Here is a 20,576-nt window from a genome sequence, read left to right as displayed (position 1 = left end):
TCAGGTAAGGCCTTTAATTTAATTTGATTTTCTTAGAGAGTATTCAGAGATAAACATGTGGACCTTAAGTTAGTGGTAATAGGTTAATAAATAACATTCACTCCATACAGATACAGCATTTACCTCACCAAAAGCTGCTCACCTAATCAAATTTCAGTGAATACATTGGATTGGGTTTATTTCAGTCAACCAAATTTTTTTAATTGTTCTCCTGTTGTTGTTATTTTCACAGAAAAATATTTTTAAAAGCAAAAAAAATAAAAAATAAAAATTCTACAAAGAAAACCAACAGAAGAAAAGTATTTGTTATTTCATTAACAAAATTGTCAACAAAAAAGTCAAATACCAGTATGCAGTAAATAATATTCCTGAAGTATTTACATTTTTAAGTTTTCTTCTGTGATATACACTTCCCAGTATATATTTATACCCCATATTTATACTAATTACTGAAGGCAATAGCTCGTTACAATGAATTAGTAAATGAATCAAAAACTAAACGTTTGTAAATTTATCACCATAAACACAACCATTTAAACTGTTTTTCAAAAGGTGCATGACAGCTGCCTCTTCATGCAACAATATTATAAAAAATAGGTTATAAATAAATCTGAACACATGGGTTCAGCGCGCTCAAAAAAGATCCCACTGAAAAAAGTTGTTAGTTTAAAAAATGCACATGAAATGAGCATTGCCATATATTGACATACTTTTAGTTCAATATAATTGGCACTAACTATTTACAATAACAGATGCTGTGATAAGAGATAAGTTGTCATGCTATGGCATTCTTTCCTTCAGAATTAAGTTGTTCATCTAGTAACAAAAAACGCAGTGAAATTACATACAATTTGAAAGCACTGTTGACATGCTGCTGCTTTGATAAAACAAGAGGGCCTGAAAGGTCCAAAGTCACTCATCTGGCTGAGATTCAAAGGAACTGACCTGTTCTGTGCAGCCCAAGATGTCTTTAGAACAAAATGTTCTTAACAACCTCTATGACTAGTGAACACCCTGGCAGCCACGTTTTTCAACAGACCAGAAAGATTTTCATAAACATCCAAGATATCATTTAAACAAATATACTGACAAAGTTTCATGAAGATTCATAAGTCCATGATATAAGGAAAAATGCCCCGCCCACTGGTGGCCATGTTTTTTAAGCAACTGGAACCAATTTCGAACTTTTCCAAAATATCATTGGGACACATCTTCTGACAAAGTTTCATGATGATCATACAATAAATATGGCTTCTAGAGTGTTAACAAGGTTTTACTATAGCCATGTAAGAAAAATGCTACGCCCCCTTGGTGGCCATGTTTTTACACCAACCAGAACCATTTTCGAACTCATCCAATATATCATTGGGACAAATTGTCTGACCAAGTTTCATGATGATTGGACAATAAATGTGGCCTCTAGTGTGTTAACAAGGTTTTACTAAAGCATGATAATATATATATAGCCATATTAGGAAAAATGCTCCGCCCCCTGGTGGCCATGTTTTTTAAGCAACCGAAATCATTTTCTAACTCATCCAAGATATCATTAGGACAAATCGTCTGACCAAGTTTCATGAAGATAGGAAAATAAATGTGGCCACCAGAGTGTTAAAAAGGTTTTACTATAGCCATATAAGGAAAAATGCCCCGCCATGTTTTTCAACCAACCAATATCATTTTTGAACTCGTCCACGATAGTATTAGGATGAATCTTCTGACCGGATTTCATGAAGATCGGACAATAAATGTGGCCTCTAGAGTGTTAACAAGATTTTACTATAGCCATATAAGGAAAAATGCCCCGCCCCTTGGCAGCCATGTTTTTCATGCAAAGGTTACCATTTTCAAACTCATACAAGATATCATTGAGACCAATCTTCTGACCAAATTTCATGAAGATTCGACAATAAATGTGGCCTCTAGAGTGTTCACAAGGTTTTACTATAGCCATATATAGCCATATAAGGAACAAGCAAATTCGTTGGATTGATATCCCCCGCCTATGTACTTCTGGACACAAAAGTGTTATATTTGACACTAAAAAAAGCATTTTTTTTAAGATACAAAAGGCCATAACTCTGTTATTATCAGATGGTGTACAATGCCATTTGGCGTGCATCATCCTATTATCCATATATATACTCATACCAAGTTTCAATGAAATCCGCAAAAGCACTTCCAAGATATGGCTCCGGACACAAAAGTGACGGACGGACAGCCGGAGGGACAGCGCCAAAACAATATCCCTCCGCCTCTGGCGGGGGATATATACTCATACCAAGTTTCAATGAAATCCGCCAAAGCACTTTTAAGATATGGCTCCGGACACAAAAGTGCCTATAGTAAAAAGCTTCTTTTCAAGATACAAAGGGCCACAACTCTGTTTTGAACAGATGGTATACAATGCCATTTGGCGTGCATCATCCTCTTATGCATATATATTTTCATACCAAGTTTCAATGAAATCCGCCAAAGCACTTCCAAGATATGGCTCAAGACACAAAAGAGCCTATAGTAAAAAGCATTTTTTCAAGATACAAAGGGACTTAACTCTGTTTTTAACAGATGGTGTACAATGCCATTTGGCGTGCATCATCCTCTTATGCATATATATACTCATAACAAGTTTCAATGAAATCCGCCAAAGCACTTCTAAGATATGGCTCCGGACACAAAAGTGCCGGACAGACTGACAGCTGGACGGACGGACAACGCCAAAACAATATCCCTCCGCCTCTGGCGGGGGATAAAAATGCCCCACCCCTGCTGGTGGCCATGTTTTTAAAGCAACCAAAACCATTTTGAACTCATCGAAGATATTGAGACCAATCTTCTGACCAAACTTCATGAAGATTGGACAATAAATGTGGCCTCTAGAGTGTTAACAAGGTTTTACTATAGCCATATAAGGAAAACTGCCCCGCCCCCTAGCGGCCATGTTTTTTCACCCATCTGGACAATTTCAAACTCGTCCGAGATATCAATGAAACCAATGTTTTGACCAAGTTTCATGATGATTGGGGAAAAATTGTGACTTCTAGAGAGTTCACAAGGTTTCTCTATAGCCATATAAGGAATACTGCCCCGACCCCTGGCGGCCATGTTTTTCAACTGACCGGAACCATTTTTGAACTCAACTAACATATCATTTAGACAAACATTTTAACAAAGTTACATGAAGATTGGGAATCAAATGTGACTTCTACAGTGTTCACAAGGTTTTTCTTTTTTTTACCTAGTGACCTAGTTTTTGACCCAGCATGACCCAGTTTCGAACTCAGTCCAGGTATCAATGGGACAAATGTTCTGACCAAATTTCATGAAGATCAGACAATGAATGTGGCCTCTAGAGTGTTTACAAGGCAAAATGTTGACGACAGACGCACGACAGACCAAGGGCAAAAGGCGATCACAAAAGCTCACCATGACCACATTGTGCTCAGGTGAGCTAATGAGTCGGGTTCTGAGAAAACTGGGCATAATGCTTGTGCGTAAAGTGCCATCCCAGATTAGCCTGTGCAGTCCGCACAGGTTTATCAGGGAAGACATTTTCTGCTTAAACTAGATTTTCTGTAAAAAAAGGGTCTTCCTTTAAACAAAAAAATGCCATTAAAGTGGAAAGTGCTGTCCCTGATTCATTAGCCTGTGTGGACTGCACAGGCTAATATGGGACGACACTTCACGCACATGAATTTGCCCAGTTTTCACAGAATAAGACACAAATTCATACATTGCACTATCTTGCCACATTTGTGAGTAGATCAACGTTGGCATAGACAGTTAAATCTTAAATTCATGTCAACCAATTATTCACACCAAATAAAACTCCTTGTGAAAGTGTTAACCCTTTCCAGCTCAGAAGCAAATGAAAATGGCTATATGCAACCAACATAAAACCCAAACAGCCTGTGAGTAATCTGCTAGAAATCTGCTGTCTGTTATGGTTTCATGCTGTTTGCTTCTAATCAATTGAAAATCTTAGGGTTGGGCATGAAGCCTTTATAATTTAACCTACATGTAATCAGAGAGTCTAACATTTAATTTGTTTTTCTAAGAGACAACAAACGCTTTCAAATAAGTTACTAAGGGGTAAAGGTTTAAGTATCAAAATAATAAATATGACAAGAATTGCTGGCTCTCTTTGACATTATCACTAAGACTAGCACGTGTGACACACAATAGAGACTATACATCATCTTCTTCTTCAGCTATGTCAACTGAGTCATCAAAGCGGTCCTTGGAATATGTCAACTCACTATAATTGTATTCTTCGTACTCCCCCTGTTCATTTCTCATCTTACGTACTCTCTGCAAGAACAGATCTTTCGCATACTGATAAAGATCTATGTCCAGACTATTTTGAGCAAGAATCCGTTCCTGCTGCTGGAGTGTAATATTTGTTAAATCACTGCGCGTTATTGCAAGCTGCGTAAATGGAGTTTTAAACTTGATATCAAACGTATACTCAAAAAGCTTTTGAGTCCGCAACTGAAATTCTGTGAGACCAAAGTATGCCATTCTTAACAAATTCTTTTTGGCACTTTTCAGCATAAGTTGGTCCCGTTCCTCTGAACTCATAGATGATGTGTTATAACAGTTAACCTCTGTCAGATCAGCAAGCATGCGTGTCTGACGGTTTTTCGCAAGGTTACTTTTGCAGTTAATGAATTCATCCAGTGTGACGCCTTCCCAGTCAGAGCCATTGAAGCAGAACGGCACTTCTAAGCCCGCCGCGCTATGACCTTTGCAAATAAGTTTGGATGTTTTCCAAGTTGCTCCCCGTTGTACATGCTTCCACTCACTCAGATAGCGTTTCACCGGATCACGAAGAATGGTAATGTAATGATAGCTGAAAAACAAAGAACACATGACTGACCTATTTTTGTTGAAAACTAGAAATGTGTCATAAACACTGATCTACCCAAAACACATGTTTGGACAAACTCATAACAACTACATATTTTACAGTCGACAAAAATAAAATGGGCCAACATTTAGCCAAAACTGGTCACAGGCACTATTCCTTTCTCCACGATCATCTACACATTCAAGTCAACTGTGAAGTTTGTGCCAGATTTTGACAGTATTTAACACTTTCAGCCACTGCGGGGAATCACGTGATCACAAAAGAACATATACATACGTATATACATATTTCCCAGCATGCAAAGGCAAACTGACAAATGCGATGCTAAACGCCTCCCACCCTGTGATTTAGTCATATTCAGCTCTCCCTGACAATCATAAAATAATACAATACTGAACCCTTTGCATGCTGGGAAATTTGTTGTCTGCTAAAATGTTGTCTGCTGAATTTCTAAAATTAGCATTTTCTTCATTTTTTTTCCAAAGAATACTATCAGATTAGCCAACAGTTTTGATCCTGATGAGACTCATGTTCTGTGGCGTCTCATCTGGATCCAAACTGTTTGCAAAGGCCTTCAAAACTGGGTTCCAGCACTGAGAGAGTTAAAGCATCACTTTATAAAACATGATACAAATGTACACTTGTAGTCTGGCTTTTATTAAAAGTAATCAAGTACTGCTAAATTAAATAGCAGGGATATTGAAACATATTTTTATGTATTTTTTAAAGCAATTTTTTGCTACAACTTTTTCAACAACTTCTAGCAGACAGGGCTCAACATTAACCTAAAAACCAACTTGCCCTGCCGGGCAAGCACTTAGAAAATCTACTTGCCCTTAGAACGTAAAGCCACTTGCCCAAACATGAAATATCACATTAACTGTCAACCTCATATTTTTTAATAAAGATCAAAATGATACACCACAAAACCTTTTTTATTTTTGCGCATTTAACAAAATTATTACAGCAATTAAAGTCTAAATAAATGCTCTTTGTTCTTTTTGCACTTGCCCGGGAGGACAACTAGATTATAAAATAACTTGCCCGGACCCAACTTTTACGTGTCAGGGGCAATAGGACGACTGTTAATGTTGAGCCCTGGCAGACTCTTAAGATATTGTAAATTCTGACAAATAGAAATATTAAATCTTTGAATAGTTTCAGTGATTCTTTCCCAATTGGGAAAAGTATCAGTACCAGCCCGATTGGGAAAAATTTGCGCAGAAAACCACAAAAAAGGTAAAAATTGTGTTTTTGAGTCTTCTTATTGGGAAACTGGTGTAACTGATTTTGTGCTCCCAAATACTTAACAAGGGCTGTTTGTAAAACATGCATGCCCCCCATATGGGCTCTCCGTTTTAGTGAGAGCCATTGTGTGAATATGTTTTTTTGTCACTGTGACCTTGACCTTTGACCTAGTGACCTGAAAATCGATAGGGGTCATCTGCCAGTCATGATCAATGTACCTATGAAGTTTCATGATCCTAGCCATAAGCATTCTTGAGTTATCATCCGGACACCATTTTACTATTTCGGGTCACCGTGACCTTGACCTTTGACCTAGTGACCTGAAAATCAATAGGGGTCATCTGCGAGTCATGATCATTCTACCTATCAAGTTTCATGATCCTAGGAATAAGCTTTCTTCAGTTATCATATGGAAACCATTTTACTATTTTGGGTCATCGTGACCTTGACCTTTGACCTAGTGACCTGAAATTCAATAGGGGTCATCTGCGAGTCATGATCAATCTACCTATCAAGTTTCATGATCCTAGGCCTAAGCGTTCTTGAGTTATCATCCGGAAACCATTTTACTATTTCTGGTCACTGTGACCTTGACCTTTGACCTAGTGACATCAAAATCAATAGGGGTCATCTGCGAGTCCTGATCAATCTACCTATCAAGTTTCATGATCCTAGGCCTAAGCGTTCTTGAGTTATCATCCGGAAACAATTTTTCGGTTTTGGGTCACTGTGACCTTGACCTTTGACCTAGTGACCTGAAAATCAATAGGAGTCATCTGTGAGTCCTGATCAATCTACCTATCAAGTTTTATGATCCTAGGCCTAAGCATTCTTGAGTTATCATCCGGAAACCATTTTACTATTTCGGGTCACCATGACCTTGACCTTTGACCTTGTGACCTCAAAATCAATAGGGGTCATCTGCGAGTCATGATCAATGTACCTATGAAGTTTCATGATCCTAGGCCCAAGCGTTCTTGAGTTATCGTCTGACAACCACCTGGTGGACGGACCGACCGACCGACAGACCGACCGACATGAGCAAAGCAATATACCCCCTCTTCTTCGAAGGGGGGCATAAAAATTGATAAGTAAGTGTTTTTAAGTTGCCAATATTATATTTACGTAGGTTCAAGCCATAAAGTTGCATAGGGAAACTAACTAAATGTTGCATTTTATTTATAAAAAAATAAAATAAAATGTGTAACCATATGGCCAAAAAAATAGGTCCATTTCGGATCACACAACCGTGTCTCCCAAATAGGCACCGACCCTCAACATTTAAATTGGGTTGCCAAAAAAATAATTTATATATATATATCAGGCTTTTCCACAGACGGTTTTAGCACAGCGGGCCCGCGGTGCCTGGACGTAAAAATCTATTGTGCTGCCGCGCTTGTTTTTCCGATCATGTCTTTATGTTTGTTACTAAATATTATAATAGATGTCTTAAATGAAATAAATTGAGTAAAAACTAATAAAAAGTTAACAAAAATGTCTTTTAATAGCTCTTAAGTTATGAAGATTTTCAGTTAGAACAATAAATACATATATAAATCAACACAGGAAATGGTCCCCCACCCGCACTCCCTTCCATGCTGCCTTGCCGCTGTGCCTGGCCAAAACCCTGGGGAAATGCCTGATATTATATATATAAATATATATATAATGTTCAATTCCTCTTTTTTTGGCCACATTTGGGATTTTTGGACAGCAATTAGGAAATTTGAAATTTTCTCAGAAGGTTTTCTGCTGTGTTAATCAGGCAGTAAAACAGACTCGATCCCAAAGCAAACAGACCCGAACAGACTAGAAATTATACTGCTGAAAATGGTGGTTTTCTTGATCCTGCAATAACTTTAAAAGTTCTTAATATTTTTTCATGAAACTTGGAACATGGATAGATGGCAATATGGACATTATGCACGTCATTTCATTTTGTCCCTAAGTCATAATTTCTGGTTGCTATGGCAACAAAGAACAATATTTTCTGACAATGGTGGAATTTCTGACAATGGTGGAGCCGGTAGGGGACTTTTATTGCTTGGCAATAGTCTTGTTAATACATGTATCTATATAAAAAAAATCAAAGAAATATTGTGTTCAGTGCTTTCCGCAGGCAATTTAACAGTCCATCAGCGGGGTGCTTGAATTTCGAAATCAGAGTCCAGGCCTTTTTCTGCCTATCTCACGGGTCCGATAGTTGGACCCATTCCCAATGCAAAATATGAATATTTTTTCCCAATTCTCAAAAAAAATCCCAATTTAAAAATAAAAAATATATTTATTTTTTTTCAGAAAGAAGTGTCTTATGACTTATGATTATTAGACTCTATATCTTTATTTTAATTTTAAACAACCTACATATTTTATAACCATAATTAATATGATTTTTATCCAAAATGACAGGAAAACCCCTGTCCAAATAATGCTTTTGCCGCTGAAAATTCTTCCCAATTTGGAAGATTTCGCGACTCGAAAAATCCCAATTTTGCTAGGTACTTTTCCCCAAAATAGACAGAAAAAGGCCTGGAGTCCGCGGGGATTATAAAATTTTCCGATCAGTGTATTCTTACAGTTATTGCAGCTTAAGATCAAAGCGATATTGACTTCGACAAAAATTTTAAAAAGCCGATTTACGCTCCTTTGTCGCTTTACCCAACTAAAGCCTGCCGAAGCGTCACCGTATTAGAAAATCAATATTGGCCAATAAGAGCGCACGCTTTGTATGAGCGACAGCAGTAGGCAGGCAATACCTGCAGTTAAATCACTCAGAAGACTCGTGACGTACATGTAATGGACAACATGAATTTCATGCATTATTCTGTCAAAACATTTATTCGACTCAAAAAGTGTTTAAACAAATTATTGTTGAATTTATAACGCAACTGTTAATATTTGTTGAAATCTCAATATGGAATAATTAAATTTGTATTCCGAAACCCATTCCTGTAAGTTGATGTTTTTAATCCGAAACACACTTCCAAATGTGAATGTTACAGCAACGTTGAAATATTCTGGCTTCAAATTAGCAGTGCAAATTTATTTCTAAATTAAAAAGAGCGTGAAAATGATTCAGTATGTACAACGCCGCATCATTTGCATAGAAAGAAAGTGTGTGTGTATTGAGCGTTTTAACAGGCAAACAACATGTCAGGAGATTGACGCGTGTTCAGAGGCAATATTTCATCAAATCTATAGTCACTTAAAATTTATTTGATACTTAAAAAATTGCAAGGTTTGTGTTAAAGAAATAATTGAGAGCCTTTATTGTAAATATTTACAAGATATTGATTTATGAAAACGGAAAAAGCAGGATTGTTGGGTTATAAATACCTGTACAAATTTGAAGAGTTGTAAGTACACAGTAAGAGTCAGGTTGAAACAGATGTATTGGGAAATCATTTGAGTCGGGATTTTACTATCTATGCGGAAAAGTTTTAAAACGATGAAACAATATAAATTATATATATTTAAATGACTGGGGGATATTCTTGAAGAGTCATAGCGCACCAAATGACGTCTTTTGACATTTTTTTATAACGCACCACAGAACGTCAATCAACACGTTATTTTTTTTTAATCAACGTTGGGAGGGGACACCCCTCCCAAAGCACCCCTAACAGCCCCGGGCGCATGACAAAAATCCTGTGGAAAGCACTGGTGTTAAACAATTCTAAAACAAAGTATTTTCAAAATATTATGAATAGTAAGCACAATATTAAGTTTCAACAACTATGTACATGAATTGAAATTAAAATATTCGTAATAATTCTCAAATAAAGACCTGGTAACCAAAACTGGGACCTCTATGATATGAGGTAATGTGCAATAATTTTTTTCAGTTATAATTTTTAATCAAGTAACCTCAGTGTTTTTTTATGGCAATTTCGGGGTCGATATTTGGCCCCATTCCCCTCAAAAAGGGTATATATTTTCCCCCCATTTTGTAAAAAAAATCCCCCCCCAGAAGTTAAAATTATTTTTTTTTAGAAAGAACTGTCTTATTATCATGATAAATATATCTAAAATTTATTTCATAAACAACTTACAAAGTATATAACTTTAATTTATATTATTTTGAATTATTATAAAGAGTTATATTAAATAGTTTTCCCCAAATCAGTGGACTTTTCACATTAATTGCATTTTTCTCCCAAAATGGCCAGGAAAAGGCCTGATGTATCTTTATTGTGTCAATATTTGTTGATAAAATCATTCCAATTTGGTCCATTTTATTGATAAAAAATGCTCAAATTTGCCATTTTATCCATTTAAAAGATCCCAATTATACTCAAAATGGCTTGGAAAACTGAGATTGTGCATGAAGGCTGAACTGTCTGAAACTAATGTTGAAAAAATCATTGATATATATTTTAATTTTAAGAAAAAGGACCAAGACATTCAGCTGTGAATATTATTCATACAAACATTTGTATTAATATAATAAATATTATTACATATAAACAAGCGATTTTTTTATTTTCCCCTTTTCCTAAAAAAACAACGCATTTTTTCCCGTTTGGACGGGCCCCGCCACCATTCCCCTAAAACAGTAAAAGTGAAACAAAACACTGAACCTACTTTGTCAAATTTAAGTAATAAGTAACAACTATGAAACTGAACATACTTTCTGTTACGGACTTGATCCTCTTTTCTGTTCATTGCCTCATTTACACAACTCTTTAGTTCTGTCCAGTCTGCATGCAGCCCACACAACCATCCAGTTGAATAGCGACTGAACAACCATAGGGTCCCTTTTGATGTAAAACAATCACATTTCTTTTTGTTCTTGTAACACTGACACGGAGATTCAATATCAAGATTTTTTACTAAATGGTGACCAAATGTTGTCCCACCAGTCTTTTGCATGTGCAAGAAAACAAGGACATCTTCCTGGTCTAGTTTGACATGGCGAACTTCTCCGAGATCTTTAGCACCAAATACATTGAAGGGTAGCCTCCCAACTCTATAGGCATTTAGGGAATCAGCGATTGGGGAAACCACATAAGGATCTTTACGTTGAATATGTCCCTTTGAACTGCATGATACATCGCCACAAATGTATACAAGGACAATGACAGTAAATATTACGATTCCTGTCAGTAAAAATACGAATTTTCTCAAATTCATTTTAAATCTTGTACACCTTTTAAGTAGAAAAAGGTTTTGGATATATCGTTTCCCCTTGCATGTTGTGATCAACATTGGAGACAAGACTGTTTGTCATGGACATTAATTCAAGATTTGAGTAATTAACTAATTTCTTCAAATGCCAACCATCTTGGGTTTTGGAATAACGACTTCGAATGTTTTTATCCCCGTCGTCGTCTTAATTAGAATTGGTCAAAACGGCCATAAAAGCACGGTAATCCTGGCAATGGACATTGGGTGTATTAAAAGATATTTAAAGTTAATTGCAAACATGAATGATTTAATTTAAAACTAAATAATGATCGAGTTCCATCACATGTTTGCATTTAATCCGTGGTATATCAATTGTACCACTAACTTATAAAATAATCAAATACTTTAGAAAATGTACAAATTTTTCGCAATTTAAAACTTTAATTGGGACATGGAATGGAAAAAGCTGTAGGTGCAAATGCTGTAGACTGAATGGGATTTCCACAGCAAGGGAGCATCACATCACTTAGTTTTAAGTTCACTTTCTACTATAATGTTATATAGTGTTAGATTTGCTTAGCTTTGTGTGCTTTGGATGCTTAGCATGCTCTATATGCTTTATTTACTTAAATGTTATATGCTGTTAGTATTTTTCTTAGCTTTGTATGCTTTGTGTGCTGTGCATGCTCTGTATGCTTTGTAGGCCCTGTATGCTTTATATGCTTTGTGTGATCTGTATGCTTTGTATACTTTGTGTGCTTTGCATGTTTTAATGTGCTTTATATACTTTATATGCATTGTTTGCTTGTATACTTTGTGTGCTTTGCATGTGTTTTTTTGCTCTATTTACTTTATGCCTGTTTGCTTGGTGTATTTTTGTGTGCTGTGTATGCCTAGTATATTTTGTATGCCTGGCATGCTTTGTGTGCTTTGTTTGCGTTGAATGCTATGTATTCTATGTATACTTTGTGTGCCTTACGCTTTGTATACTCTGGTTGCTTTGTACGCTCCGTACGCTTTGTATGCTCTGCATGCTATGTATGCTCTGTATGATTGATATGTTTTGTATGCTCTGCATGCTGTGTCCAGTTGATATTTTATTCTTTCTCTTAAAAAATTATCTGACTTTTAATGTAGACAAATCTAAACTTTTGATTACCGTATCTGATGTTGTAATATCATGCTATATACTTATATGTATATCTGCCTTTTAATTGTAGAACAATTTGTTTCCAGTCTTTCAGCTTTTATACACTTGTTATTTCTTATTCATCATGTTTTATAGTCGGTTGTACAAGCTGTCTGAGCTTATGTTTGTTGTTTAACTCTTGCCGACTCAAAATAAATCTTATCTTATCTTATCTTAATCGCATATACTGGATATAAAGTGAATAAGAATTGTTATGGTTCTTTTCGCGATGTTTTCACGTTTATATTGGGTTACAAAATGAATATCAACCGTCCCTATGTATTGTTATTGAAAAAAAAACTATTCATCATGCGCTCGTTGGAAATGAACGCCACTCGCCGATAGGTTTTCTTTTATTCATTTATTTCACTAAAGTTCACCGAGAACAGACCCTAAAATTATACCAGATATAATTAAATGAGCATTAATAACTGGAGAAAATGTGTGTTAATGTATCTTCGGAATATGCAGAAAATAGCCCGGATTTTCCTACATTGAACAGTGTCACATCCTATATGATGTACTCATACACCTCCAAAAGAACGCACTGATGTTCAGATGGGGTGGTGATTTCTCTCAAATCTTCGAATTAAATATTCGATTTGTTCATTTGGATCTACTGGTGGAAATGTCTTCCACATGTAATAAGCTGTTGATAATGTCACTTAAGGTGAAGAACTGGGTTTGAAAGATACGCCGAATAAGTATACAATATAACGAACAGTGATCATTGGAAGTTGATACAAAAAAAGATTATCACTCAGATACGAAAAAAGGAAACAAACGCAGGTGTTTCGATAAAAAATGGAATGTAAATAAACCTTCATTGGCAAATACAAATTTGTCAACCTTTTGTCGTCAGCAAATAATTGAATTGACATATCTTGATAAAACTTCATTTTTATGGCCCCGATACCTTAAACAACATCTGTCGTGTGTGTATCTTTAACAAAAAGCGTACATATGTTATTCCCATTATGTAATTTCACGTATGCATCTATCTCTTAAGCCGATATAAACAATCAGTGCAGATAACTATCTTTTCTCAAACAGACCCCTGTTGGCATGTAATTAACTTGAGCAAAATCAAGTTAAATAGCTTAATATATGACCTCAGATAATTTAATTTGAATAAGTACAATATTTCCTTGAACAATTAACACAGTTGTCGTTTCCGAGCGATATCTATATATCTTTTATTTTGAACTTGGGGTCACCAGATTAAATGGCAAGGTCAAATGACCTTGTTTAAAGAAATTTGTCACCACGTGATATATAGAGAACGCTTTGATCTGCAATGACCCTAATAGGAATACTGGTTGATTGGGAGAAAATAATGACGCCAACTGATTTATATAAATGATCATTGAAGTCACATGAGCTCGTGACAGGAAAGTGTTATTGCTTCTTCTTTGTCATGAAGATAATCTGAAATTCGTGATTCATGTTAATTAGTTATGAAATCTTTTCTACATGAAAGTATTGACTTGTACTAGAATTTATTTCATTTCAAAATGAATCAGGCATTTTAGATCAATTGTAATTTGAATAACTTTGACATTCTCCTCAATTGCTTTTTAAATAAACATGTGATTATATGAGACTTATAATTATTTGCACGTTTGTGTCTGTGATTCATTCTGGGCTAAGGTAACAGCTTGGATTCAAACTGGTTAAAACTAAGGCGTGATCCCTACTTTCATCAATAATTAGTTGCTCGCTTGCGAACAACTAAGGTTGGTACGACGCGTTTCAAGTCAGTTTTCTCTTAACTACGATTAACCTGATAACTTTCGCATCTGCCGCCTCCGCACAAGAAAGAGTTGTATAAGTTTGAGTTTTTCAACTTTATTCATTCACAAATGGAAACATAATGTGAATATCGTGTTAAATGGAATATTTTTTAACGGAGCGTATAAAGAAAAAAAACAATATTTGTATTATACTTGTCGCGGAAGAAAATGTTTATGAGTGATTCAAATAGTCCACTATCTGCTGAGTCTTAGGGACGTAGTATTTTTGCTCAGCACAGGTCATTGTCTGAGGCTATTAATAGATGTGGCAAAATTAAACTACTGCTGATAAACAAGTATAGTGGGTCTGTTGCGTAACCTCGTTCATAGTGCATGCTACTACAACGGGGTTAAATTTGATATGTCTGTGAAATGTTCTTTTGTTCTCAACCGATATCGGCGATCTTTTGTATTTTGTATTCACGGGTGCTAACAACGCAAAAATAGAAGGTTAAGTTTGTTTTTATTCACAGTTCTCAATTTATAAAAAGTTGAACATGAGTTCACCAATAACTACAGGTATACTATAGACAACAACAAAAATGCTTTATAATCACTAAAACCAATTATGAAAAACAACTAAATATAAAAAGAAATATCTTGTAAAAAGGTAGTCGGCGTAAATGCTGACTTTGAAATAAAGTTTGAAATTTACGTTTCTAAATAATTAAATTGAAAACAAAAGTTTAACTAATGTGTTTTTTCACTTGTTAGTCGCATATTCACCGCATGAAATGAGTGTTATCATTGTCAAACCACAATTTAGTGTAAGTAGATAAAAAAATAAACTACGGGAGTGCACATCAATTGTGTCCTCACATGCCTTATCGTGAGTGTATTTCTTCACTATCGAAATATATCGTATGTTAATATAAGATTTACGCCCAGTTTTATTTTCGACACATTTAAATAAAACTTTCCGCGTCATGCGAAAGTGGTTCTTATGGAGTTTCGGCCAGCGTATCTTAGGCCCAACCTATGCATTTGTGCAGTCTAGTCAGAGGCGATGCTGTTCACTATTAAATCACTCAATGTGTTATGGTCTCATTGTGTATCTTCTAACCAGACTAAGGGATGTGCAGGCTGAGTGGGCTATATATACGATGGGCGCATATCGAATAAGACCCATTTTTGTATAACGAGGGTCATTAAAAATCTCATTGCGAATTGTAAATGGCACATTTTAGCACAATGCTTTTCGATACAAGACTTAAAATAGAAAACAAGTGCAGCCTATCCAGGCGTTCAGGTACGATTTCCAGAAATGTTTACAGAGTACGGCAAACATTTGTGATTGGATAATTAAACGATTTTCCTTATATCGTGACACTATACTATTTCGGTAATGTTTGTTTTCTCACCTTGAAAGCAAAACTGTGTTTATCGATAGTCAATTATATATTCCCCGGACGATTTAGTGAACGAGTACTGACCCTGAAATTCTGTGAGATGGATTTTACGCGTAATTATAACTGGGCCACAATTTGTGTCGTTTGAACATACATATGCAGAGAGTAGTCCGTAATTACTTACACTGAACAGTGCTACATCCTTTACGCTGAGCACAGACACAGTGATGTAGCCAAAGTTCAGAGGTTTTATCTCGAATCAGCCTTTGAAATATTCAAGTATATTCTTCGGTGTCTGCTGACGTTAAGGCGCATTAGTGCTCTATACCCATGTTTAGGTCAGAGTTGTTGATACCGTGTGAACTGCTAGGGTAACAAGTAATGCATGAAAAACAAAGTACGGGTCAACAGGGCTGTCTTTATAACTAACTTTTTTGTGAGTGAAAATTATTGCTCGCAGATTTAATTTATATTTATTTTCATCAATTATCTTATTGTATAATTTGAATTTGTATATGGTGTCAAAAATCAAAAGTTTTGTACAGAGAATTTCCCTCATGAAATTATATTCTTAGTAAGATTAGTATTCGATATTCCAACAATATTCATTAAATATGATGGTGATTGTCAATTTTCTATAAATTCAGTTATCTTTACCAGTTTCATCATACTTTCTTTGCTTTCAGAACGTCAAAAAAAGGGCCTTGTTGTTGTTATTTTGTCTAAGTTATCTCTTTAAAATAAATAGGATGATAAAAAGTGCACCCACATCTCGATCCGTGAGTTAAGACACACTCTTTATAAATTTAAATGGGTTGTCTTCATTTCAAACTTGTCTTTAATTTTGGAAAATGAGTTGTATGCAATAGCGAACAACTTAAGTGCCTTCAGCGCTTTGATTATTTTATGTTAAATGTTTGTGTCGTGTTTATTGTCATATATTGTATAGGAAGTTGCCTTAAATAAAAGACCTTTTAAATAACGTTTAGCAATAATTTATCTCCTGATTATTTATTTATTTGTTGTTTCATATTGTCCTGTATTACACACTACACAACAGGTACTGACCGTATTTTTGATGACCGGTTGGCTTTTGAAACAACACCTGACGGGGAACCAGCGTTGTTACCGTGGCGATGTTTACAAAATGGCGGCGATACCTGGGATAAAATATGATGATGGTTTACCAGCAACATCCGCCAACTGCTTTCCTGTTAGAACATTATTGAGACACGATGCTACCGAAGAAGGTGTATTGTTATTTACTTGTTACGTCTTCATGAATTTTGCGATTCATATTTTTGAGTAAAAACGTCAAATCTCTGGAATCAAAAGAAAGGGGTGTTCTAAATGAGACGTTGAAAGCGAAGTTAAACAACTTCGCATTGGGCTGTGTCATTTAACTAATGCCAGTTGTTACAGAGAACCAAAACTAAATGAATGTCACTCTATATTTTTACCAAATAACGTTACATGCCTCCTCGTTGATAGTAAATATATTGGACCAAATTCACATCATCTAATGAACATCGACAACACATAAACATCGGTTTATTGATTGAAATTATCAAGTGTAAGAAACAGCATAAAAGCATGCTTGATAAGGGAAAGACATACTAAGAGCAAAATGACAATAAAACCTGTTTCTTGATGCTCCACCCCACCCCGTCTGACCCTCTGGTTATGGTTTTGTCAGCACAATAGCCTCTAAACCTATTAGTTTATGCACCTTAAATTTCAATGGCATATGGTTCATGAAAAATCATTAGACAATAACTAAACTTGATATATACTTTATGATTTATCTTTTGTATAACAAATAACAAGTGAAATGTGTTGGTTGACAGATAATAATAATGGAATTACGTACCTTTAAATATTCAAATTTTCAAACCATTTTTATACCCCCCGACTTATGAGCGGGTAGACTTATAACTGCGTTTTTACGGTAGTCACTGGGAGGTCTCTGTATTGATCCCTTAAGTGGGAGCATTCTTTAGATAACCCTAAAGACATACTATGGCGTACCATTTGGGTTGAAAGTCAAGAAGACCTACAAGGTAAAAAGAGAAATGTACTTTGACATACAAATATGAAATACACTTCGAAGTATATATTTGTACGTCAAAGTACAATTTGTACTTAGACATACATGTTTGTACTTCAACGTACACATTTTCTGAACAGCCAATCAAAACACTTGTCTCTTGAGCCACTTTTCCTTCAGATCTATTCATAATAAATGTTTAAAATCTCGTTTTTAATTGAGGACAAAATTAATAAAAATATCAGAATGGCAAAAAAAACCACATAGAAATTTCAAGTATTTAATGCATTGAAATAGATTATATACAAATTTGAAGAAGATTCAATTGTTACCTTTTTAAAATTAAAACTATTCAGCATATTGTGAGTATTTATTGATCATGCGGGGCGGAGTATCACGACCGTCCAGCGCATTACTGTTTAGGAAATTGTGGGACCCCTAGCATTGAACTCAAATTTGACTAAATTTGACTAAAGGAAGAGTGCCACATTGAAAATGTATACATATATGCTTTAAAGGATGTTTTTCCTTCAAACTGTTACCAATTTTGTACATCAACATATCATACCATTCACAAAATCAATCAAAATACAAAGTGATTTTAACACTAAAATATACATTATTTTCAAAAATCTGAATCATGTTTATTCCATGTATTTCGGCGGAAAATTATATAACTAGTGAATAATATCGACATTGACGAGGGCAAGTTACGCTTAAATAGTAAAAAAAGTTTACATATCTAGAAATATCAAATCTTGAACACATGTCATTTCATCACCATGGGGGCAGCCATTTTTAAATTAATAAAATAGAAAGAAACATGCTAAAAACTCACTCATCGCCTAATTGACATTCCAAACGGTTGACGATGACAAATGCATTGGATTGTAATCTTTCCGTTGATGTTTGCAAACTGCACGATCAGACCTCATAAACACTCAAAAGAATAACTATGTAAGAAGCATTTCACAAATGTTTACAATTTTTGTCGAATCACATGTACTTTATTATTGCGCATAAAATAGTACGCTTACAGACTGACAGAAAGATCAATACGTAACTCCGTTCAATTCATCACGGTATACTGTTCTATTGATAATATATAATAATACATCGCTTTAACAATCTAAAGTAGAAATAATTCTTTTAAACGGATATTTTAATAACGAAAGTGAAAACAACGGAAGTTGGATGAATATTCTGTGAGATGCACTTCGGCTCCAGAAAAACAATACAAATAAATTAAAAAAAACGTGTGGGGGACAATTTTCAGCTGGAAAATATTTGAAATAGGGTAAGTGATGATATCTCTACGTGGTCATTTCTGTTATTTAGTGCGATCTCTTGCTGATTAATGTTTATAGTTGTTTTACTAGTTGCCACCCAACTGTCAAAATAACTATGTGTTTTCTCAGGTATGTGTATACACATACCCGGTTTTCTCACTACTGCACGTGGTTTCGACCGATTTGTTTTGCACGTTTTTCTACGGAGCACAGCGAGGGCCACACTTTCAAAATGGGTAGAAGGAATCAAAATATAAAATCAATCGGTTTGCCAATTTCTTTATATTCCTTTACAATTTTATACGTCGTCATATTTTATATGGTTTAAAATTTGCAATTTGGTTGACAGGTAAATAACAAAATTGTTAAGCCTTTGAAATAGAATTGTGACTCTTAATATCCACCATACCTGGATTTTTAAAAAGTAGTTAGGTTTAAGTTATTTTTAGAACTTTGTTTATGAAATTTATCCAAAGAAGGCAGTTGAATAAAAACTCATTTGTTGTTTTATGACAATAATTTTCTGTGGAATGTTGCTAACTTGACCTTGTATATGTATATAGCTTTGCATTTATTCAACTTAAGGTAGTGCATATCCTTCCTAACTTGAGATTGAGATTTTGTAAATTAGTGTAAAAATGTATTGGTTTTAAACCAAAATATAAATAAAGCACACAAATATTGAATGTCAAAAATGTGTTTATGTTATTCTATCCGTCTTGATCTTTAAAATGATATATAGTTTGACCATATTGTACCACATTGAATGAAGAAAAACCAAAGCGAAGTTTTAATGAATTTTATCCCCCCCATGAACCTTAACGGGATAAATAATGTATAATAACCTCCCTGTTGATCGTATTTTGTGATAACCATAACTTGCATAAGTCAGAGGTTAATTCCGCCATGCCAGGTCAATAAATATGCACAATATCTATGAGTTAGCGGTCGATAGTCGCATAATTTGGTATAAATGTTTAATAAATTCGCACAATATCTATGAGTAAGCGGTCGATAGTCGCATAATTTGGTAAAAATAATAATAATAATGTTCAATGTCAAATATCTCTAAAAGCAACAGATGTAAGGTGTCTTCTGATTGGCTAACACTCAAGAGCGGTGAAAATTGTACGTCGAAGTACAGGTCTGGTAGACTTTCGACGTCATGGTACGTCATATAGACACTAAGTACTGGTCCTACCCAGGAAACAGTTTGTTTCATCAAATGTCTCAATTCAACTTGACAGCTTGCTGAAGCAGTTGCATTTAGCATACAGTACACTGATTTAACATAATCAAAATCATGTGATGTGTCAAATCAATTTTGATTGACAAATTTGACAGGATTTTTTTTTAATCCAATAAGTTTTAGACTGTCAAATAACACACACTACGTATTGAAAGCCATGCCTTGAGCTTTTGTCTGTATACCACTGACTTCATCAGAAGAATGATTTCTACTGTTGGGAAACGTTAACACCGCTAATTGTCTTCTTATTTATTATCAATGTATAATTATGTGTAACAACATAAAAACATACTTGTTTTGCAATTAAAATTTTGTCGCCACTAAAAAACTAGCCATTTTGTAGCAATTCTTAAATCACAGTCTAAACTGCATACACTTAGCTCTATAGTAACAATTTGAATGCAAATATTAGAAT

The 20,576-nt window shown here is 35.0% G+C and overlaps 2 protein-coding genes across 2 annotated transcripts in view; one reads left to right on the top strand and one right to left on the bottom strand.

The window, feature by feature from the left end:
- Positions 1 to 256: 256 nt before the first annotated feature.
- Positions 257 to 11,407, bottom strand: LOC127835248 (heparan-sulfate 6-O-sulfotransferase 2-like). The gene is made up of 2 exons (XM_052361583.1): positions 10,749 to 11,407; positions 257 to 4,852 (listed from the first exon to the last, which is right to left on the bottom strand). Exons 1-2 carry the CDS (start codon positions 11,324 to 11,326, stop codon positions 4,189 to 4,191), a joined length of 1,242 nt encoding a protein of 413 aa, XP_052217543.1. The 5' UTR covers positions 11,327 to 11,407; the 3' UTR covers positions 257 to 4,188.
- A 5,256-nt stretch (positions 11,408 to 16,663) lies between these two features.
- LOC127833925 (X-ray radiation resistance-associated protein 1-like) overlaps positions 16,664 to 20,576 on the top strand; it is a 29,542-nt gene continuing 25,629 nt past the window's right edge. The window contains exon 1 of the mRNA XM_052359434.1: positions 16,664 to 16,826. Within this exon, the coding sequence (XP_052215394.1) occupies positions 16,724 to 16,826 (103 nt within the window). The 5' untranslated portion in view covers positions 16,664 to 16,723. The remainder of the gene's footprint in view (positions 16,827 to 20,576) is intronic.

The sequence above is a fragment of the Dreissena polymorpha genome, chromosome 6 (assembly GCF_020536995.1).
Source record: "Dreissena polymorpha isolate Duluth1 chromosome 6, UMN_Dpol_1.0, whole genome shotgun sequence".
Classification (NCBI taxonomy): domain Eukaryota; kingdom Metazoa; phylum Mollusca; class Bivalvia; order Myida; family Dreissenidae; genus Dreissena; species Dreissena polymorpha.
Note: the sequence above shows the minus strand (reverse complement) of the source record. Positions and strands in the feature narration are given on the sequence as shown.